We start from the raw sequence: 25,078 nt of genomic DNA on the forward strand, positions 1-25,078 counted from the left end.
TTCTTTTTAAATTATTGTACTTATCTGCCCATCATTTTTATGCAAACTTCTTTTAGATCTACATCCATTCATTGATTTTGTCATCGGGTATGTATTCTTCCTCTGTATTTTATTGTCCTGATAATTCATCATTTCTTTCTTGGAAAGCCATCAGATATAGTTTTTTTTTTGCTAAATATTTGGTACTGAAATTTTTTCCTCCACATATAACACCACTTCGTAACATAAAAATCCATTATTCGGAGGTTATCCAAAGTTAACACACGTCTCTTCATAACCGTCCATATAGTAAAAATGCCACCCGAAGGAGTAGTTTACATTGCCATATCATCTTTTAGGGGAATGAGCTCTCCACGGGTCCCAATAAGACCTAAAATAAGTACCAAGAAAATACCATCCCATACCAACCTCCACATGCTACAATCACCCTCTCCTACCCTGATGTGCTCCTCATACAAAGAGGTCACAAGCATCGCATAATTATCCAACTCTCAGTCCTACAAACCCCTACTAAAAGCAATGTTCTAGCTGAGATTCCCATTATGTATATGTAAAATCTCATTCACCATAGCATATGGCATTAAAGCAATACGATATAGAGAAGGAAACCCCACTCTTAACGGTCGATTTTCACATCAACAATCTTCCCAAAATTTAATAGTATTGTCATTCCCCACCACAAACGTCAATCTATCCCGAAAGTCTCTCCACCCTTGTCGGATATACCTCCACAAACTCACCCCATAAGAACCCCGAACCTCAACTGAGCACCATCCCTCCTCCATGACACCATATTTCGCCTCTATAATTTCTCTCCAAAAGCTATCCTTCTCCACGCCGAATCGCCACAACCACTTACCCAACAAGACCTTATTAAACAATATCAGACTCCTCAATCCGAGGTCTCTCGTCCTTACGAGAGAACAAACCGTATCTCAATTAACCAAGTGAAGTTTCCTCTCCTCCCCTAACCCTTCCCATAAAAACTCCCTTTGAATCATCTCTAATCTTTTTGCCACTGAAACGGGAATAGGAAACAATGACAAAAAATAAGTAGGAAGATTCGATAGGGTAGACCTAATAACGGTAAGACCGCCTCCCTTCGAGAGGTACGTACGTTTCCAACTCGCTAGCCTCCTCTGCCAAAATATTATTTTTCTCGTATGTGTTCTATACTTATTTTATAAATGTTCAATATCTCATATAATTTTAACATCTTTTTTTCTATCTCATTTTGTCAAAGTTTTCTTTTTAAGCCCGTTTGGTTCCCATTTTTCCTCATTAAAATGAAAAATATAACCGTTATCCATCACATCAAACCACCAAATTTGAATTTTTATTTCTTGTGTATGACCTGTAACGGCTATATTTTTCATTCTCATTTTTCCAAAAATGAGAAACAAACGGGAGCTAATAAATTTTACTATAGCTTTACAATTTGTTCTAATTGTAAATTCGGTATTTAAAAATAATTTAAAGTTTTCCATGCTATGTATGATGGCCATTATTTTATAATTTAAGCTAGTTAAGTATTTTTCTTTTATTTTATATTTTTCACTGGCTATCTACAAATCTTTTCTTCCTTTTTATCACTATATTTATTTGGTTTAGAATATAAAATAACTTCCTATCCTAGTTCACATCTATCTACTTCTATTATTTTTTATTCACCATCTAAAGGTAATTCTAATGGTGGTAAATTTTTAACTTCTTTTATCTGTTTAACTATTTCTATATCTGATTAAAATATTTGTCATTTGCTAGGTAACTTACTATACAAAGATCCTACTTTCTTTCCTAAATCTTTAATAAAATGTGTAGCATAATTCAAAATCCTAAAAGGGCTTGTAATTTCTTAGTGTCTTCAACTAGAAATTGTAGAATTGTCTGTACTATATACGGTTGCAGCTGAATTTTTCTTTCTCCTAGAATTATGCCTAAAAACACAACTTTTTGTTTATTTATTTTCATTTTCTTTTTTACTTATAATTAAACCATTTTCTATGAACTTATTTAAAGCTATCTCTAAATCCTTCATATGTTCTTTATGATTTTTATTATGTACTAAAATATCGTCTATATATACACAAACAAATGGAAGATAATTAAAAATGCTATCTATCTTTCTTTGAAAAATAGAGGGTGCATCTTTTTAACCCAAAATGCATGACTAACCATTCAAAATGTCCTAGTGGAGTAGTAAAAGCTGTCCAATGAATAAAATCTTTTGCCATTTTGATTTGCTAAAAATCCATATTTGTAGTTAAATTTAGAAAATATCTCACTATTTTGTATTTTATTTATTAACGAGTCTCTATCCGGTATCTTATATCCATCATTTATAGCATTATCATTTAATCAGTAGCAAAATAGAATTTGAAATTAAAGAGAGCCTTCATACGTTTATGCAATAAAGTAATAAAAAACTACAAACAATAAATTGATAGGACAGTTGAGGCATAGTTCCATCATTTTTGGAGCACTCGAGCAGATGTCACCATCTGAGAGTCTATAATTGACCAGAATGCTAGTCAATCCGTGCATCAGGATCAATTACAGAAACAAGAACCATGGTTTCTATAAGAATCTGATCTCCAGGTCAGTCAACCGGCCTCAGACACACAGGTCTTACTGTTGTCCGATGACGGCGGTCACCATTTTTTTTTTTTTTTAAAAAAAATCTCATAGGATTCACATTATGCAATGGTAATTTGCAGATGGAAGCCTATCCGGTATCCAAAAGACAGGTGATCTCGTCAGAGTAATTTGTACAAAAACAAAAACATCCATACAAGTTTATGATTCTTTAATGCAGTTTCAAGCTTCAGCAAAATACAGTCATAACACGAAATTATTCATATTCTTAAAAGTATAGTAAAGAACCATGCAGATTACTGGAAAATAAGTCATTGTCAAAGGTATACTTCACAAGCAAACTACATATATACCAATGATTTTTCGTTCTCTTTTTACAGTAGCTTTATCTCATTCAGATTTTTTAACTAATTCAGGGGAAAAAATTCTTCTGTGGGGAACCTCAAAGTGGTACGCCAAAGACAACTATCAAATTTTCCACAAAACAACCAAAATGATAATTTTAACATACAACTCGAGAGCGTGGGAAAATCAACAGGCAGGTTCTTACCAGGCAGTATGAACTTAAACCCCTGAATATGATTGGTCTAGGCTACGATCTGCCAAGAACTGTTTTAACACCAGAGTAAGTGATGTTGCAGCAGGAAATTGTTCAGCAATGTCTTTAACCTAAATTTAGAACTCAGAGCACCAGAATGAGAGGTTTAAGCACAAATTACATTGAAAGTTGACTCCCAAGTTTCAGAGAAATTTTTAAGTAATGAGATCCAGGAAAGAGATTTAAAATATGAGTTTAAAATAAAAACTCTCCCATAAATGATTACCAGTCTGGTATGTGATGGAGACTTAAAACTGATGTCAAGACGAACTAATTTGACACTGCTCTTGTTATCTTTCACAAGGGTACTCCACTTTGGAGAAGTAGAGATCTCAGAACTAGCAGAATCAGCCTGAAAACGGTTGCCTTATTCACCAGTCCTCTGATCTGCTTCTTTCGGCATTGGAGCATGACATAGCATAGGAAACAAGATCATGTGGAACTTCCACCATAATAGGTTCCACCCCAGGTTAATGGTAAAATCTACCTGTGTTTAATGAAAACACAAGACAGGAACAGAAATTATGATATGTATCGATAGAAAATGAATTATAGAAAACATAACATGAATACAATCAGCACTTCGAGAGGACTATATTCTCCACAATATGGTTTTCACTCACTATTTTTGCCTCCCAATCCATCCCCCTTTCTTTATTTATAAGCTACTTGTAACTGCTTTTTTCCCATTTTTACTCTCTAAGAGACTAGTTTTCCACCCACTTGCAGGTTATTCATCTTCTAGGTCCTTCTAGAATGCATGAGGTATATTGGAGCCTATCAATACCCCCGGTTTCCAAATTCACCTTGTCCTCAAGGTGGGAGTCAAGAAAGTGCTTGTGGTGCCAATTGCCTGCTCTTCCATTGTCACAATTCTGGTAGGAAAGATTTCTATACCTTTTGAAGCCCACATATTTGGAAGTGTAGTTAGCATAGTGTATTTGGTCCACTTGGGTCTTAGACTGCCAAATTCACTTGATTTTTGTCTTCAATTAGTTTGGTCATCTTTATGATAGAGCCCAACCCACTGGTCCATAGTAGACAGACTTCAACCTAGGTGTCTGATTTTAGCCCATTAACAAATGTACTCCCCAACATGTCTTCTAACTTATTGTATTCAAATTGAGTGCAGATAGCCGCCAAATTTCCAACGAGATCTGCTATCTCGATGAGCCCTTTCTCCCTCTTTAGAAGAAGCTCAGCACCTATCAGCCTTTCAAACGGCGACATCACCTTCGCCATGATAGTAGATCGTAGTGCGGTGGTGACATAGGTTGAGTCGTGGGTTCTCGTTCTGTGAATGGAGATACGCTGTTGGATGGATTCTAATAAGGGAAAATACATGGAATGTAGCTAATAGGTGGGCTGCTAGAGTTAGTTTTGATTCTGCATGGACCAAAACTTAACTGGGCCTGTTTTAAATATTCATTTTGGTCTTCTACCTGCTGGCCCACTTCCCAATAATTTTCATTCGTTCGTCTTCTCTAGATTCAACTCCACCCCTGATCTCCTCCTTCGGCAATGGTGATGGTAAGATTTCAGAAATAGCCGACTCAGGTGAGTTCTCTGCCATCCCTTTTTCTTTCCTCTCTCTTTCCTGCCCATCCATTTTTCTCATCATCAAATCGAGCCTATCCATCATTCTAGACATTGCTCTCTAAAATTCAATGTTCATTGCACCTAGTTCGAATTGTAGGCAGTCAGTTCTCCCTTCCAAGGACTCCACTGAACAAAGAGCATTCCGCTAATTGAAGAAAAAACCACTCACCTCGTGTGGAAGGGAAAATGCATTACACCTCTAAACAGGGTCAAAGGGTAATGCAAATCAAGGGCTGATGATGTACAGAATTTATCGTTCACATTTGCTTCCATTTCTCTTTTTTTACTCTGTAATCAATAAAAAAGTACTTGTTTCATGTAAGTCCTGAGGAAGTCAAGAGGATTTCAAGCCCCCAACCATTTCCCCAACATTTTATTAATGATTTTTCGGTTTTCTTAATTCATTCTTTCCTATCAAGTGATCTTATCACCATTTGAGATTGTCCAGTTGCGTACTATCATAATGATGGGAAATAAAGGTAATGCTGAATTGCCGAAGTCTAATAAATTCAGGTGTTGTGCAAACTGGACAAATTTATATGACAACAAACACAAATTAAAAAGGATTTGCACAAAAAAGAACTGCTGACATGGCCACAGGTGATTGAAAAATATTTAATTTCCTAGAACCTTTGAGAAGTAAAATTAGATCAAACAAAATGAAATTCATGTAACCAACCACAAGTTCATTGGGAGAAGGCTTATCTTCTTATTTTTGTTGTTGTGGAAAAGGCAATATTGATTATCGTTTCTCATGGAAAGACTATAACGACACATCCTATCTTTTAGGGATACAATATCCGTTCTATCGGACGCAATAAACATGAGCATAGGATTGAAGGATTCTCTCCTCCTCTGACTACAGTTTCTTGCTAGGCAGAGCTAAACTTTCTGAACAGACCTATATCTGCTTTAAAAAAATCTAATCAACACAATTTTACTCAAAGATAAGTTGGCACATAGTGTAACTAGATAACCAAGTCCTTGAAACAAAGACCAAATAACAGTGCATAATCAATTGTCAAGCAGTCCTCTACCAGCATAAGAAAATGAGTGATGTTCCTGGATTGTGCTCAATTGTATTGGAGTTGGAAAGGTATTCAAAACATTGTTTGCAGCATGGACAACAGAAAAGCATAATACCTAGCATGACCAGATATAGGTGGACTCCCGTTGTTAACTACACAAGCACTCCTGTGATAAGAACACTAGTAGAACTAAGAAGAGTATCTTTCATGATGCAAAACTGTGTGCTGTATCCTCACAAGCCAAAATATACCCCAATGTTCACCTCTATTGCTTCAGTTTTATGACCTAATTTCTTCTTGATGATACCGACAATGTGTGCAAATTCAACTTAAATGGACCAAAATTATGAAATTATCTGCACTAAATTCAGCAAACCGGCAATTGATTTCTCAAAATCTAGACCATTTGAGTAAGCAAGAAAGAATTTAATTCTCCTATTTATGGGTTATGTAAAGACACGAGCAGAAAGAATATCTATCTCGCCATGATTGCTTTCTTTGACAAGAAAAAGTAGCATTTTCTCATTATTATAATACGAGATCACTTTTATGTAATACTGCGTACCTGAAAGCAAGTTTCTTTGATGCCATTACGTCCCTCCAAGATTCCTGCTTCTTTAATAGGGTCCTGAAAATTGAATATGAATGAAATATCTATCTTTAATATTTCTTCCTAAAATTGTCAAAAAACAAATAATCCAAATCAACTTATTCTTACCAAATTTCTCATGGGAGGAAGACAAACCACAAGGTCCATGTCACTTGATGGAAGGGACAAACCATTCGCATTTGAACCAAAAACATTTGTCCTAGACCAAGGCCACGAGACTTGGAAAGAACGAGAAACACACTTAACAACCCAATTAATGCAAGGCTTTCTGATCAAATTCTCAGCAGCAATCCAACATATTGTAGCAGATTGAGCAGATTGAAAACCATCATCAATTTTGTAACAAATGAAATAAATATACTTTTACCATGAGATATACAAGTGAAGAATGTAAATACATGTTCTTGATCACGAGCTAGCTGGGAAATTGCAATAAGCCGATCCCGTAGCAATGCTCCTGCTAAAGGATGTGTCAACTGACAAGCTGAAACGCTTTTCTTTCTACAAGAAAGCCAAACAACTTCACTACCATTCATGGGTAAGCAAGTTTCTTCGAAATTAAAACCATCATGGAACCAGCCTTTGACACCCCCAATGCCTTGGCTACCAGACCGAACAGTACGAAAACCATTGAGTTTTCTGGAATCACCAAAAGGGGAGGGAGGAGGATGAGGGGCACGTGGAACACATAGAACTACAGGAGAAGGTGGCCTCTTAATTCGAGGTTGTTCCCGCCTGTTTGGTGGAACAGAAGGGCTTTTTCTATCATAACTTTGTCTTGACATATTTGGGATGATTATTGGTCTCAAAATGGGATATGGAAGTGAATCTCCAGTCTTCGCTTCTCCATCACCAGACGTATTGGGTATAGATCCAGAGACAATCTCCTTGTTGTCCACATCATTAATCGCTGGTGAAGAGTGCAGAACTGTGCCGCTGATATCACTCCCAGGAATAACATAGCCAAGAGCTCCAGGTCCCAGAGGATCAAAGGGAGAGCATAAGGAAGCAGCAGAAGGTGAAGTCAGTCCATTTGTGCTATAAGAGGAGGAGAAGGCAACCATATTATCAACAGCCTATTCATATCTGCTTCTCTCCAAGCCCAAGAGCTATCATCTGAACAAAGAGAAGGACAAGAGAAACTAGTCCTTGGACGATCAGAAGGATTCCAGTACATCATGCCGCTGCCAAGTACTGATTACAATCCAGCCCAGAAACTGCATGTACTTCTAACTCTTCTTCTGACATCCATTGGTTGTCCTGCTCATCCACTGGTCCCCAAGAATTTGCAACCTATGACATGTCCATGAATTCACCAAAAAGGATTTCATCCTCTGATGCAAGTGTACCATGCTGCATGCGTTGAGCAGTGACACATTGCAGAAGAGACGACTGTCATCTTCAGACAAAATCAGAATCATAATTGCAAGTAACTGATGGTGATACTCTATTAACACCATGCAACACAGGAGGCCAATCTAAACTCATTGGCAGATGTCGACATACAACTCCACCACACCTAGTTTCAACAGAAGAATTTCCTATTTGTACATTTTTTTACAAAAGATTGGTAAAAATGATTTTGCCAACTGTGACCAACATCAAGATGCAATCTATCTGTGGCAGTAGGTAGATGAGTTGTGGAAGAAGGATGAATGGTAGCTAAATTGTGCCATTCATAAGAGATGTATGCTGACGAACTTGTGGCTCCAAAATTACCCATCTTTCCTTGCTCCTGAATACGAAATGTTTTTTCTTCTGCCTTACTACCTTGTATTTGTTTCCCTAGAAAACCCGTCTTTTGATAAGTTCCATTTGAATGTGCATAATTTCCACTGTCAATAACTCCACCACACAGATCATTATTATCTTCAACCACAGGCCTAACAGAAGTTGCATCAAAATCCACAATATCAGTCAGAAGATCAACCCTGGCAGTTTCAGCACCATTTTGGATCACTCTGAGTTTTGATGGTGCTTCAAACCAAGGCTATCACTAATTTCAGCAGAAGAATCATGTGTCTTCCCACATTGAGCCACTATATTTTCACAACAATGATCAGGATTTGCTTCAGGGCTGTCAATCCCGGTTGCAACATTGTTTGCAAAGTTCTTGATGGTTGAATTTCCAGGGGTCCAGTCAGACGTGGAGGGCCCATCTTGAGAAGTAACAAAATGGTGGAAACTACAATTCTTTTAGAATTACAACTAGAAACTTCCCAGCTATGGGAACTCGAGCTTTTGAGCTTTTTCCTTTCTTTCCTACTTTTCTTGGGTGCACTTCGTACATTTCCATTATTTAATCCTTTATCAGGTACCTGGTCACAGTCAATCAGTTACAAACCTTTCTAGCATTAATAGAGTTAATGTTTTTGACATGAAAAAAGATAATCACAACCATGGCATCTGCAGATGCAAGATTCCCCCTAGCAAGAACTTCCTCCAGAACTTTACCATCAAACTTGTAGGGCTGTCTAATATCTCCATTGCCACTATACACCTGCCAATATATCCACTACAATGTAGTACCATTGGAGACATTTGTGACTTTTAAGATAGGAAGAGTCTAATTATGTACAGGAATTCAAGAAAAAGATACTGTGGATGTGAAGATGTACCTGAGTAGGTTCAACAAGGTTTTGGCTATCTATACAAGGTCTTGGAATAGGATATGAATTTTTATTGCGCTTTTTACCCCTTTTATTGTTCTTATTATCATGGGAAACAGCTTTCTCCATAGATTTATTAGGAGAACTCCAATTTCCCTCCTCGAGTAGCTCAATTTTTGTGCAATCAAGAGAAATAGCCATGAGCAAATATAATGTCAGAAATGCTATTTGCAGAGTCCAATGATGTGAAAAATGATTTCTCTTGATCATAGGCACCATGCTGAGATGCCAAAAACATAGTAGAAATAACCTGAAGAATGTACAAACTATTGAACATGCCATTCAGTGGGGAAGAATTTCCGGAAACTGGTGCAGGATTAACATTCCATTTAATTTTAGAACTTGTTCCTTTGAGTTTAGAAATGTCCCTTCCACACGTAAAAGTAGAATTGCATCTCAACAGCTGCTCGCCACAATAATCATAGGGGCCACATTTTGTCTACCAAGATGAAATCTTTACCCTTCAACATTGCTGGTGTCTGTGATCAAAATCGTAAAACCCTACTTCAACAAGAAAGAGACAGCACTAAATAAACACAAAAAGTAATTATAAGTAAATTTGTAAGTAACTCCACAGAAAATGCATTCCAAATTGGTGCCTAACTAACAAAAACAAAACCAATTCACTTTGCAAGACTCCTCGTCATCCACTCAAATGAGTTTGCAGTCAGTTCGCCACACTAAACATGCTTTAAAATGTCATAATGAACATCAAATTTACCTCATTTTTATGTCAAAATGAATCTCGCACCATATTTTTTAATGGATAGCACTAAAGAAATTATTAGTAAATACACACAAAAAAGAACGCAAAAACAAATCAGTAATAAAAACCAAATAAAAGTATCAGTGTCTTTGTGGCTTTTCCCAAGAAAGCTTGAAACACCTTCTTGACAGCATCATCCAATTTCTCCCACCAATCCACGCAACCTTTCTTCCTCCAGAACACATTTGCAGCCATGCCAGATGCACTCAACCTATCCTTTAACTTGGCCCCCCTTTTCTTTCCACTATTACAGTTCAACCATGCCAACTTCAAATTCACCTCCATTCTGTTGACGATAAACTCCTCCAAACTATAGTATCCTTTTGCTTTCAACCAACTCAGTCCCACCCACTCTCCCGCCATCTCCCTCTCTTCCCGTCCCCATAAAAATTACCCACCCGAAACTTCATCCATTATTTTTGTTGTATCAAAAGTGCAATAACAGCTGGACCTACCAGGTTAAGTAACAGACATGCCACATTAGAATATTACTTCTGAAAATAAGAAGTCCACGTACGACATAAATAATTATACATAGACTTGGGGGACTATTATTATGCCTCAAAACCAAGGCTCAAGAAGCCCTGAAGTGGAAGCACTGTGTAAGTGACCGAGGCATTGAAGTGGAAGCACTGTGTAAGTAACCGAGGCCCTGAAGCGAAAACATTGTATAGTGTCGAGGCCTTGAAGCAGAAGCACTATTTAAGTGGCCGAGGACCTGAAGCGGAAGCACTGTACAATGGTCAAAGTTGAAGCCCTATGTATGTACTCGAGACCCGTATTATCGAAGCAGAAGCCTCCTAATCATAATGGAGCATCTTCCATGTTAACTTCTTCCAAGAGATCTTTTACATAAAGATCTTATCTGAATGATTGATGTGACTTTTTGTAATGAGTATAAATGTCTTGTCTACTACTGTGTGTAAGAACATTAAATGCGCCACAAGCTAAGAGGTCAGAATGATGCCCAGGATTAGATGCTTTGGTTGAGGAGATGAGGCCCCGCGGCTTCATCCAATGGACATCATCTTATGTGTAATATTATAAATACCTCCTTCTTGTATCAAATGGGAAAGAATGCAATTTTACATGCAAAACTCAATACTAAAGTAAATGCAAAACATTTTCATCCCATTTTATTCTCTAACAAATACAACTAAGTCTACATAATGTTCATCAACCACGATTGATAATTATTGTTAAATCGTTCTACAACTGTATAGCTGAATTTCGAACGTTGTCGTCTCGCGTTTGAGCTACTCCCACGCCCTTTCTCACACAATTCCAGACAACTGTTGTGTCTTAGCGTGTAAGACTTGGCTTACATGCGCGTGGGTGGGTCGGATATATGTTGTCTACGTGGCCTTAACCGAAAACGAGGTCAACAATTTTCACAAACCTATTCACATCCTCCACAAATTCTTCATTTACACACATCGCATTTAGACAAATTCCCCATAATTCGTTTCCCTCTTCATTCATTTCCCCTTCCTTCGAGCTGAACAACTGAATAGGATCATAAATTACACGTTCTGATGCAATCGACTGCGCAATTATCAACCGAAGCCCCTCCAACTTGCGATGACATAAGGTGGGAAGGGTAGAATTATCTTTTTCACAGGCGGTAGGGAGGTCGGGGAGAATAATAAACTAACCTGGGCCGTTAAACCGGAGCTTCTCAAGCATTTCCAGAAGGATCTTGATGAAGATAGAGTCAACCGTAGTGAGGTAGGCCATTTGAGCACTATTTGAGGATGGCGGATCGGTGGTTCGGGCTAGGAGTCGATTTCGGGTTTGGATCAGGGATTTTGGAGCGGTAAAGAGAGACCTGAGCTGTGAGGAGTCGACGAGTTGCTGTTTCGAATTCATTAGAAATTTGAAAGAATCTTTGAAAGAATGGAACTTGAAGAAGTCATGCCATGAAGAAGAATGGAAATATTGGACGCGAAAGGAAAGGAAACCGAAAAACGAGGAAGTAGGAGGGGACATAAATTGGATAATTCGCACGTGTAAAGTCTACCTTTCACCAAAAAAATGTGGTTACCTTTCATTTTAAGCGTATTTACATTTATTTCCACATTTCATTGTACGAAAGATTCTTTTTCATCCATATTCTAAATCAAAGATTATGAAATAACAGATATACACTTTTATTTAAATAAAACAAAAAAGAATTAATTAATTAGGGTTGCATAAAATTCTCGAACCGAATCAAGCAATTTTTCTTAAATTAAATATCCGAACGAATAAATGAATCGAGAACCGACGAGTTTGGTGTTATTCTCGATTCTAGATCAAGAACCGAATCTCACTAATTATTTAATTAATTTATTTTAAATAAGTCAAATTATTTTATTCTTTCTAAATAAATTTGTTAACTAGTTAATTTAGTTCAAACAAAAAAATATGATTTTTCTATATCTAATTTTTAGTTTAAAGGCAACTTAATCAAATTGATCTAAATTTTATCCAAATCTGTTATTCTACCGTAGTACCATTTTTTTCATTCTAAAGAAATCGAATTAATACTAGACAACGCCTCTCTCTTTCTGTGATTTTAACAATCAAATTTATGAACTCAGCAGAGCGACGCAAAAGATACATAAGATTGACTACGTTATAAGAGATAAGATTGAACATATCATTAGTTGAATTAATGTAACTTTGTAAATATTAAGAAAAAAAAATTATAAAGAGGAACCGAACCGAGTTGAATCGAATGGAACCAAATCAGAACAGTTCCATAATTAAATTTGGATCTGACGGCTCCACTTACTAAATATCCAAAAATTTTGGATTCAGTTCCGTTCTCGTTAGAACCGAACTGAATCGGACCATGTCCAACCCTAGAATTAATTGTAACTTCTTTTTTATTTAAATAATATGGTATATTCATCATTTCACAGCTTTTATTGAAAAAATGGATAGAAACGATAAATTGTGCAATTAAAGGTTTAATTAAGGATGAGAATATCAAAAAATAAAAGATATGAACTTTTTTAACAATAATAATAAGAGGTAGGGATATTTTATGCTAATTAGTCTTTTAATAATTTACCGCGATAATTGCAGCAAAATCTCAAAACCATTGAAACGCTGGTAGACTTTCCTCTAACCTTTCAATTGGTTGCAACCATCACCCCTAATATTTTCAACCGTTGTATGTGAGGTTCTTTTGGAGGGTTTTCATCGACAATTCCATTAGTTGTCGAACAAAATTAAGATTGACCATTTTCTATCAAAATGTGTAGTAAAATCATCTATTTATATTATAAAACAAAAAAGGAACCTTCTTCCTCAACCAACCTTCTTCCCTAATCAAATGCTCCTACCCACCGCCACCCACCCACAACCCATAACTATCGGCCACTCACTGCCAACTTACCCAAACGAAGGTCCACCAAGGCACCACAACCTATGCCACCTTAAACTGTCATTATATAGTAGGTCTTAATTTGAAGATTTGAAAGCCAGTAGTCAACGGTAGGTTTTGAGAATAGGTTTTTGAAGATTTGGAATGCCATTTTTGGATAGAACAAAAGCTAGTTTAAGGGTGGAGATAAACCATTCTCAGAAACGAACTTTCAAATTTTTTTGATTTTTGATTTTGGTTTTTGCTATGGTGGCGATTGGCGATTTTAAAGTAGAGGTTGGTGTTCCGCGCGGGTTAGCCGCTAACAATTAAAATGGGATCAGACGATTGTGTAAGGGACAAACCTCTTGAGACAAAGTCCCAAAAATGGGTGTTTTTATTGGCGATGACTTTGCAATTGGAAAATAAAAATAGAATGCCTCTAAGGGGTGCAAGTACATGAGTTACCGTAAAAGAAGTGTTCAAATCTAAACTAAGAAATTTAAAATTACATATTCTCTGTTTGAGAGTGTTTGATTCGGGGTCTTTTGTTCTATGTCTTTTCTTCCTTTTATACTCCCTGGATGATCTCTTCGTGATCAACTGCTTAAAAACTGCTTGATCGCTCTATAACTGTCACTTTCCTTGTAGTGGCCAACTTGTCATGAAACTGTTTTCTCTAACTGCTGCCATTACTTTTGTCGTTCAACCGTCTTCAATTGAATTCTTTGAATCGTGGAACGTGATAGGACTACCCAATAACTGCTTTATTAACTGCACTTTTGGGTAACCATAACATCTTATGTTTGCTAAGATGCTGGACTCGAATGTTTGGACGAGAGCAGGGTCACAGCTCTGGACGACTGCATGACAATTCATTCGCTCAAATCTTGGGCAACTTGCAACCTTGGGTGATGGTATTACCGCATTTATGGGCTTTCCTAGTTGGGCATTTATCCTGCATTGCCTGATTGGGTCGTTCTTTTGGGCTATTTGATTTTGGGGATCTTCCAATTGAATTTCATTCCTTGGGCTATTCGATTTGGGCTGAACTTTTTGTGTGTCAACAGTTGGCTTTGCCGACGGTTTGATGGTGGAAATTATTATCTCCGATTTTGGGTTTGGGGTTGGGGTGGGCAAGGAAGACGATACTTTTTTCTTTTATTTTCTATTCTTTCATTTCTTTTCCTTTTTTAATTCAATCAATTTATTTGTTATAAATAGAAACTTACTATTTTACCTTTTTATAAAAATAGATGTGGTCAACTAAAAAAATTGTAGATGAAAACTGTCTAAAATGGCCTCACATGCAATGGTTGAAAATGTTAGTGATAACAGCTGCAACAATTGTAAGGTTAGGAAAAAATCTGCTTATATTTTCAAATGTTTGAAGTTTTTACTGCAATAATCCTTAATTTATTTGTGATTCATTTGCATTTAAAAAAAAAGATTATTGTTGCAATTAGTTATGTCTTTTTTTTTTTTATTTAAACAAAATCAGTACATTCGTCATTTCATAGTTTTCAATTCAGAAAATGGATAAAAATGACCTTTAGACCAATGAAATGTGGAAATAAAGGTGAAAATAAGGACTTTTCCCACAATAATAGTGAAAGGTAAGAATGTTATGTGTTAATTACCAATTTTAATTATATATATTAACGTGAAGGGTCCTCAAACTATTAAATATAGATTAAATAAGTCCTCAATCTATTGAAGACATGGCAAATAGGTTACCAGTCTAATATTTTTGCGACCATATCACAACCTTTTATTCTTGTAGCATTTTGATCCCAATGGACAATTTTAGCATTTTCTTTAATAAAGCTCAATTTTTTTGTTATGAAGTTTATGTTTTTAATTTTTACGCTAAATGTAAACCATTAAACTGGGACATGTGGAGGTTCAATATTGACTAGTGTAACAGCTTGTTAAATGTTTACCAATTTTCTTTCTCGCAATTTACGTTAAACTATATTATTGTTATTATTATGCTCCTTTCTTAAACCAATTGTTACCCACAGATGAAAATATTACACGTGTACATATTTCTAATGGATAATTGCAGCAGAGGTATTAGCATACTTTTCTCAAATTTTTAATTTTTTGCAATCGTCACTTCAAATTTTTCGAAGCATTGTGACAGAGGCCCTTTTGGATGATTTTTATCCAAATGCCTGTTAGTCAACTAAGCAATTTGACTTTGACCATATTTTTAATATTTTTGAAAGGGTAAAATAGTAACTTTCCGTTCACTACATTAAAATAAATTAAAAAAAAAAAGCTAAAAAGAAAAATAGACAAAAATATATAAACTGTATATCTTCATCTTCCCCCAGCCCATTGCCACCGACCACCATCCATCGTCACTTACCGCCACTGTAAAACCTATCCATCTAGCTATGTTTATTTAGTGTATTTGCTTTTCAATTACAACCCCTTTAGCTTTTGGGGTATTTAAACAAAAAGCAAAAGTGGATCACTGTGCTTGACATTACAAATCCCTTGGTTTGTTATAAAAATTACTATTGGAGATAAGGAACTTTAAAGCACGATTCAAGTATGAAAAGAACTCCATGTCCAGCATATGCACCTATGTTAAGCTTGGCGCGTTAAGGAAAAATATCTGATCCAATTCAAGAACCTAAATGAATGGGTTTATAAGAAAAAATACCTCATCGATAAGTAATACACCAGGAACAAGCTCTGCCACACCTTCATCTATGTAATGGGAGAGTGATTTTTGGGTTCTTTACGTGGGGATTAGTTTATTTACTTTTCAAATTGGAGATATTTTGTTGGGTTTTGAATGAGGAGAAAGAGTATGTTGTACTATGAGAAATGACGTTTTGTGTTTTAAGATATAAGGTATGTTTTTTTGAGAGAGATCTCATCATTTGGGCCCCTAGCGACGAGTTTGTAACTGAGAAAGGGAGGGAAAAGAGAAAGGAGAGAGATTCAACCGTGCCTACGTCAAGAAGAAAGAAAGTAGTTGCTTCTGAAAGTAAGGTGGATGGCGACAACGCTAGTGGACAGTGGGTGACAGTGGTCGAGGCCCGGTGGCGATGAGCTAGGGAAAGACGAAGATGTATAGTTTTTATTATTATTATTATTTTTTTTGCTTTTTCAAATTTAATTTTTAACTTATTTTAATGTAGTAAATGGAAAGTTACTATTTTACCTTTTCAAAAATATTAAAAATATGGTTAAAGTCGAATTTTGTAGTCAACTAAACAGACATTTAGATAAAAATCATCCAAAAGGGCCTTTGCCACGAAGTTCCGAAAGGTTTGGGGTGACGGTTGTAACAAATTGAAAATTTGAGGAATGTATGCTAATGTTTTAAAGGTTTGAGGCCTCTGTTGCAATTATCTGTAATTTTAATTAGTTTCTCAACTCAATTATCACTTCCACTAAAAAATAAAAAAATTGAAAGAAGAACGTGATTATATTTACACTACATGTTATAGATCTATATTTATTTATTGTCACGTGCATACTTATCAGAGCTGACCCGATCGTCGATCTGCACAAACCATCGTATCATTGGATTAGTGATTCAATAGATGGGTCACTGATCGACCATAACTCTAATTATTATTATTTTTAAACAAAAAGACAATATATTTCGCTCACATTATTTGTAAAAGTTCTACAAGGGCCATGGTGATCAAGGTCCTAATCTTTCTACAAGATATACAAGTTTGAATATTTTCTTGTGTAAATTTGATACAAAATTTTGTTTCGGAACAATCTGGTAAAAAACAATCGGTTCATATTAAATCGATTTCAAATTTCTATAAACCAGCTGGTTCAAACAACTATGTAACAGTATGAACGGTTCTTGATTGATTCCTTTGCGATGGATAAATTAATACCAGTAGGATTGGACCACTTTCTTGTTTGCCGATCAGTATGACATGATTCTTATAATGATGGTCACATGGATATTTTTAACTAGTATATTCTAATAGCCTTAACATTTCATTAACTAGTAAATCTTGTCCTTATTCACATTTTCTTTTTCCAAAATTACGCTTTAAAATGTTGGATAAATATTTAATCTTAATTTTTTTTTCTATTTATACAAAATATAAACAAGTCTTTTTACTCTATTTTAAAGAATTTTTCTTTGATAAAAATTGTAATACAGGACACCTTAATTTTAGAATAAGAATGCAATCGTAGAATTTGGAGACAGAAGTGTGCTAATGAGTACGTTAAGAATATTTTATTCAATTAAAAAGTGGCTTAAATATATTTAGCCTATTAAAAGAGTATGGTACAATTGGGACCATAGTTGTTAAAGGGAAACATTGAATTCATGGCCTACAATTACAAAGTATGATAATCTGAAGTTGATAAAGGGCTATGGAGGGCAAAAGCAACATAGGTATGGCAATTGGAGGGAAAAAAAATTGGTTCCCCACAGAATAGATGGAGCCAAGGGGGCGCGATTTTGGGGCAAAGACACCTTGTCCCATCCTTTTTGAAGTGTTGATTGGGATGGGGACTAGGTGGGAAAAACCATGCAGCGCCGCGTAACTTGCCTCATCAATGAGTAGCCTTATTGTCATCGCTTGGGCAACACTATCAAGTATATGCAACGGAACGTGGCTGGGAGCCAAAATAAAAGGGTAATGGTACATAATTAGACGCATTACAACTATTAGCAGCTTCATGCAAGCATTTTATGGAAGGCTACAATTTTAATGGAAATGTCCAAAAAATACAAAATGTTATATAAACTTTGATTGCTATAGATAAAAATTATTTTTTTAAAGTAAATTTTGATAAAAATTGATGAAATATGTGATTGAATAATTGTAGATCTCATGAAACTTGTGATTAAAATTAATTGTTGACTTTAATTTAAATATTTTTCAAGATTATAATCTACACCAAATAGGAGCATAATAATGAACAAATATTTGTATATATAAATATCTTAGATATCTTGATGAATTACTTATAAAAGCGTCTAATCAATATCCTCCAACCATTTGGAGGAGGTGGTGGTAGTAATAAATATAAATAACATGATTCAATAATTGCATAAATATAATAATATTATAATAATCAAAACATTATAATTCAATAATAAGAAGAGAAGAGTTAGAAATGTAAGCCACAAGTATTTCATGTCAAGAACGTTGTTCTATAGTCGTGTTGTCTCCCTTTCGTACGAGTTCTTTCGGCATTACATGACTTCAAAACCTATGTGGCTCACGGTCATTCTCCTTTTATAAGCACAACCATAAGGGGATAAAGAACGAATCTCTCATCGAGTTGTCAAAATAGTATGAATATAGTATAAAATTGTAGAAAGGATAATACTCCAAGTTGTTGTATCAAACTAACAAAATTGACCTCCTTTTATAGTGTCAAATTTAAGCCCCACAATAATGAAAATTATTCTAGTTAAAATATAAGTTACATTATGAAATTATGAGTTTTAATTTTGAAAATTTGAATTAATTTATGTTACAACAAACCCCCACATATTTTAAACTTTCAATATATATATATATATATATATATATAGTATCTTTTGGGCTTAAACCTCATCTAGCGATAACAATTTTCATTTGAAGAAGTCATAATAGACCAAGTTTTGAATTAGATCTCTTTAACCAAACTTCAATTGTTTCACACATAATATCGATTTAGGTTATAGTTCATAACGAATAGCGCTCTATTCTAGATTCTAGTAAGAGCCTCTAGGGATTGCCCAATCCCATAGCTAGGCCATCATGACAGCTCTTACATAGGTGAGTCCTTCAATGGTACGTGTGACCTACACCTCGTGAAAATTCTCGCCTTGGTACTCATTCGGGCTTACACCCTTAGAAATATCACATTTATTATTAGAACTATACCACAGGGATGAGTACAAATAAAATAGTTCTATTACAAATCACGTAGTGCGGGTTGTATCTACCATGTTAAACTTCTTTCATGGGATCTTCAATCATAAATGTTGGGCTACTCCCTGAGGCAACTCCCTTATGGGCTTAAGGCCATACCCCCTGATGATTTATTATGTCCATTAGGGACTATAATATTTCATGTCCCTCTTTGACAATAATTTGATGCCATCAATTTGCAAAGCTTTTATTCTTCACCTGCATATTGTTGACATATAGTTGACTTCATCATCAATGTTTTGATCATAACAAACAAGATTAATGTTGTTTCCAACATTTTTTTTGAGTGATGATAGTTCAATATTAAAATCAATCAAGCATTATATAGTGGATTTGAAATAAATATCAAAGTAGAAGTTAAACATTCAAGTCAAACCGTTCGAGACGAGAGCTAAAAAGATAAATGTCAAAAATAAATCAAGATGCCAAGAAAGATCAAGAGCATGAAAGATGGTATCAAAGATCAAGATAAGAAGTTCAAGAGCCAAATATGAAAGAAATTTTTAAGCAAGATGAAAGACTAGACTTTCTAGATCATATATAAAGGTATAACACTCTGATCTTTAGTAACAAATGACAGTAGCTTTAAAATCATTTTGTGCACGAAAAATTATTTTCATTATCATTTGCATAAAATGTTTTAATCAAAAGTAAAATTGAAATTTCAAAGTCATACTTGAACTTGGATTACAATTCTCAAAAAAGAGAGTCAAAGATCAATCGGACTTCCGCCGGTTCGTCAATGGTCAAATTTTTTAATCGTTGCAAAATGACTAGTTCTATCGTCCGATTGGGTTAAACTTTTTCAATTTGATTGCTATAAACATCACTTCACTTTTATTTGTAACAACCACCATGAAGAGAGCTTCATTATGAAATATATTTGTGAAAAATCTTCTTTGAGCTTATATTTTTATTTCCATTTCATTTATTATTTCATAGGAAAAACTTTGATTGCTGAATCAATTTCTTTAATAAAAGTTTTTCATCTTTCGTTGTTCGTAACTTATTTATATCAATTTTAAAAGAGATATATTTTTGAAGAAGGTATTTGCACTTATATTGTATATCATTTCTACTTCTTCATATTAAAACTTTGATTGATTGAATCAAATTTGTAAAATCATCATATTCATCAAAGTTTCGTATTTCTCTTAGTACATAACTTATTACAATCATTCATTTAAAGAGAGATGTTTGTTGAGAAGATTTTTTGAACTTATATTGCATTTATTTCTTCATAATTTTCTCATTGAAACACTTTAGTTGATTGAATCTAACTTCTAATTATCATATTTATCAAAGTTTTTCATTTAACACTTAAACTATCATTTATTACTATTCATTAACGTATTAGTCTCTTTTAGTACTTAATTTGTTTTGTATTATTTATTAAGAGAGAATTTTACTGTAAAATCACTTTGGTAAAGTATGGGTCATATTGAGGTTTCGTAAAGTTCAATGGTGTGGGTCGTATTGAGGTCCTGTAAAGCTCAACATTGTATAAGGATCAGTGCTCATTGTTTGTAAATTATCAAAAGCGTCGTAAAGGGTTGGATTATACCATAAGTTAATCAACATAGTGAAAAAACATTGCTCGTGTCGGAGAACTTGGTAATGGAGGACGTAGATCATTGTATTAGATCGAACCTCCACAATTATATCGTCTGCATCATCTATCTCTTTTATTTACCGCTTTTATACTGTGTTCATTACTTGTTTTTATTTGATTTTTGTTTGTTTGTATTTGTGTATATTTGTCTAATTGTTTCAGTTGCTATCACATTGGCTTAAATTTAGAATTAATTTTTGAAAAAATCTTAAAAACCAATTCATCCTCTCTTAATTAGCTAATCTTGGACTTTCACATATCTACAAAATCTTCTTAAATTTTCAAAATGTCAATATCTCATATTTAATTATAATAAGATAATTCATGGAATTTTTTATATTGGCTTTTAGTACCACATTTGGAAAGATACATCCATTGAGCCTTGCATTTAACCTGTAATCTTCAAATTTGACCTGAACACTTTACTCAAAACATCGATTTTACCACAAAATATATATATATAAATGTGTATCTATCTAAAATTTTAAATAGCCCCACGTTCCAAGGATATAATAATTCATTACCAAATAATTCTTAATCATCATATCACGATATATTATTGATCTTTGTAGTTAACTAAGACCAATCAACCATCAATATATATCCTACTCATATGTACACATCACATATGTGAATAACTATATTAATTTATTAATTACCATCATCATTGTGACCATAAGTTGATGTCAATGGTCAAGGATATTTAGCCTACCTTGATTTGTTATGTCCATGGATAATTAGCCCTTTCTGCTAATCACTTAATCAAAGTCCTTTTGCCAATGCATACAAGAACAATGATTGATCTAGAGAGCAAGAGAATACATTTTCTTCAATGAAATATGTTAATCCTATAAATAATGAATGCCTTCCTTAACCTACTGTAAACAATAACCTTCAAACAAATGGACATGTCAGAACACGAAAACATTAATTTGGCCTCTAGACTATTATTACATGATATAGTTCAACATCTAGAACAGAAAGCAAAAATATTATGTTCCCTTACATTCAAAGAATGCCCAAAAAGTTCTATAAAAACACAAGCTGATATTAAGCACTATATAGCATTGGCTTCTACTTAAAGCCACGAAGCAAGTTCACATTCAAGGAAGAAGGAAATACAAGACGAACTAAAAAATAGACAATGACATTAAGTATGCGATAGAGGAACTAGATCTACAAACAAATCATCCAATACGACTTTAGATTGTTGGGGTAATAGGTGATTTATGTATAGATAAACATATCAACTAATAAATATAAATAACATAATTCAATAATTGCATAAATATAATAATATTATAATAATATAAATATTATAATTCAACAATAAGAAGAGAAGAGTTAGAAATGCAAGCTTTAGGGAGTCATATCAAGGACGTTGTTTTAAAGTCGTGTTGTCTCCCCTTCGTGCGGGTTCTTTCGACACTGCACGGCTTCAAAATAAAATCTACGTGGCTCACAGTCGATTCTCTTTCTATGGACACAACCATAGGAAGATAAAAAAACGAGTCTTTTATCGAGTTATCAAAATAGTATGAATATAGTATAAAATTGTAAAAAATAATAATACTGCATGTTGTTGTATCAAACTATAAAAATTAACTCCCTTCTATAGTGTCAAACTTAACCCCCACAATAATGAAAATTATCCAATTAAAATATAAGTTACATTATGAAATTATGAATTTTTATTTTGAAAATAAACCTGAAAATTAATGAGTTTTAATTTTGAAAGTTTGAAATTTAATTTATGTTACAATGGTATAAAAGGTAAATGGAGCTCTTTTGTTCGTCATCTGAGGGATGAGATCTTTAAATTTATTGGGTAAGTTCTTAGTTTGGCTGTGGTCGAACTAAAACTATCAAAGGCCAACTTAGCTAGTTGAAATGGGTGATATTTGCCCTGCAAAAGTTCACACGTTCCCCTCTTCGCTGTTCATCCGTCAAATATTATTTTAGCCAACCTTTTCAAGACCCTCTTTTCACTGGATATTACTTCATTTACCTATTTTCTTTCTTCGAATTAATTTCGTCCCATGCTTTCTGTCAAAATCTTAAGTCTCCTTTAAATAGTAACTAGTAAGAAACAAAATAATTTAAGCTAGATTGTTTTGCTCCATATCATTTAGCATGGATGTACATTTATCATTCTGATTAGACTTTGTCGCGTAAAATTTATCATAAATATCCAATTTAGAATTTTGTTTATTCTTATATCACATTAATCATTTTACACTTATTATTATTTACATTTAAGCAACTTATAATTGTAAGAAATAGAGATAAAACTCTACGAAAACAAATAAAAGCACGGCATTATCTAATTTGCACATTTAGGCCATGTTGGACCTACATTCTTTCAAAAAAAATATTTTTAAACAGTAATTTGATATTATTTCAATCACACGTTTTTTAATAAAATAATACTACACGAAAATTCAAAACTTTTCTTTATTTTTTAACTACATATTTTCAATTAATACACTATTCAAAAATGTATTCTTGTGAAAATAATTTGGTTCAAACAAGGGCTCAGCTTACTTTAACAGTTGATACATATTTACCCACTGTTTGTCATCCTTTAAAAATTTATTGTTTGCTACAGAATCATTCTCCATTTACATTTACATAATAAAATATTTTACACATAAACTAATGAGGTTTTCTTACTTTATACTACACATTATCCAAAAAATATCATTCAATAACTCATTATTCTCAAATAAATTCTATCAAATGGGCTCTTAAAGCCTCATCAGATTTAAAACATTTTGGAATTCGTTAAGGGATGAATACCATTTCGGTCAAATAGATGTTTTACACTCCTCGAAGAAGAAATGAGGTTTTAGGATATAAAAATTGCCTTTTCCGTAATGTATTTTAGACAACTTTTATTTCAATCACACGTTTTTTAATAAAATAATACTACACGAAAATTCAAAACTTTTCTTTATTTTTTAACTACATATTTTCAATCAATACACTATTCAAAAATGTATTCTTGTGAAAATAATTTGGTTCAAACAAGGGCTCAACTTACTTTAACAGTTGATACATATTTACCCACTGTTTGTCATCCTTTAAAAATTTATTGTTTGCTACAGAATCATTCTCCATTATACATTTACATAATAAAATATTTTACACATAAACTAATGAGGTTTTCTTACTTTATACTACACATTATCCAAAAAATATCATTCAATAACTCATTATTCTCAAATAAATTCTATCAAATGGGCTCTTAAAGCCTTATCAGATTTAAAACATTTTGGAATTCGTTAAGGGATGAATACCATTTCGGTCAAATAGATGTTTTACACTCCTCGAAGAAGAAATGAGGTTTTAGGATATAAAAATTGCCTTTTCCGTAATGTATTTTAGACAACTTCGTACAAATCCATGTTAAGGTTATTGAACCATTTTTTTCCCCTGTAATTTTTTCAAGATGACTGCTCTATTGACTCTATTTTTTTCTCATGTTAATGTAAAGATTTTCTTTGAAACGAACTTCTTTATGGGTTTTTTTCTTGGATTCTTTTTGCATAATACATTAAGATAACATCAATTCTTACTTTAACTCTGCTGCTGTACTGCAGTTTCTTGAATACTTATGTATATATCAATAACATATTATTAATAATCATCACTGTTCTAAAATGCAAAAATCTCCATGCAATTATTGTGTACATTTTAAAGTGTGTTATAGAAAGCCCGGAAGTAATGGGAGTGTACGAGGCCATTGAGTATGTAAATTGGTAAGGAGGGGCATGGAATCATCAATCATGGTGTTTTATAGCGTGGACTAAAAGGAATGCCTGTATTCCGTGATGAAAATGGAAACAACCCTAAAGTAAAAGGTTGTTGGATATCTTGTCTGCTGGGCCAACTTGAACTTCAGAAGAGTCATAACCGGGATATGTGACCAACTTGATGTTTGGCACAAAATATCGAGTATGTGCTTGTTTGGTTAAATTATTATCTTACATAAACTAAAACTTTAATTTTAAACACATAATTAGCAGGTTTTACATCTGCTATCCATTTATCAACCAATTGTCTTTATCAATATATAATTTTAGCATCTTATATTTTCTCCCACAAATGCTCTAGTGATTGTGTGACCCGAGTTTCATTCTTATGAATGTATTACTTAGGAGGGATACTAACTCGTTAGCTACATGGGTTGGTACACATCAAGGGCGGATGTAGGGGAGGATTAAGCTAGTTTATAACATGATCCTGTCCTTAGCCCATTAAATTTTTTATGTGTGAGAAGAAAAAAGTTTTACGTAAAACACTTTTTTTATGTGTAATTT

At 34.0% G+C, this 25,078-nt stretch overlaps 1 protein-coding gene across 15 annotated transcripts in view; it reads right to left on the reverse strand.

Annotated features, from left to right (window-relative positions):
• Window positions 1–16,285, reverse strand: part of LOC111382992 — a 30,091-nt gene extending 13,806 nt beyond the window's left edge. For 9 of the 15 annotated variants that reach the window (XM_023007111.1, XM_023007132.1, XM_023007116.1 and 6 more), the window contains exons 1-8: window positions 11,521–11,842; window positions 9,049–9,600; window positions 8,829–8,930; window positions 6,829–8,748; window positions 6,539–6,721; window positions 6,386–6,448; window positions 3,420–3,680; window positions 3,146–3,264 (exon numbers count right to left, since the gene is read on the reverse strand). In XM_023007111.1, the coding sequence (XP_022862879.1) occupies window positions 3,561–3,680; window positions 6,386–6,448; window positions 6,539–6,721; window positions 6,829–7,494 (1,032 nt within the window). In that variant the 5' untranslated portion in view covers window positions 7,495–8,748; window positions 8,829–8,930; window positions 9,049–9,600; window positions 11,521–11,842 and the 3' untranslated portion in view covers window positions 3,146–3,264; window positions 3,420–3,560. Of the gene's footprint in view, window positions 1–3,145; window positions 3,265–3,419; window positions 3,681–6,385; window positions 6,449–6,538; window positions 6,722–6,828; window positions 8,749–8,828; window positions 8,946–9,048; window positions 9,601–11,520; window positions 11,843–15,891 lie in introns of those variants that run through there. The other 6 variants (XM_023007124.1, XM_023007091.1, XM_023007056.1 and 3 more) reach the window with 5 other exon arrangements.
• Window positions 16,286–25,078: the final 8,793 nt, after the last annotated feature.

The sequence above is a fragment of the Olea europaea genome, chromosome 3 (genome assembly GCF_002742605.1).
Source record: "Olea europaea var. sylvestris chromosome 3, O_europaea_v1, whole genome shotgun sequence".
NCBI lineage: Eukaryota > Viridiplantae > Streptophyta > Magnoliopsida > Lamiales > Oleaceae > Olea > Olea europaea.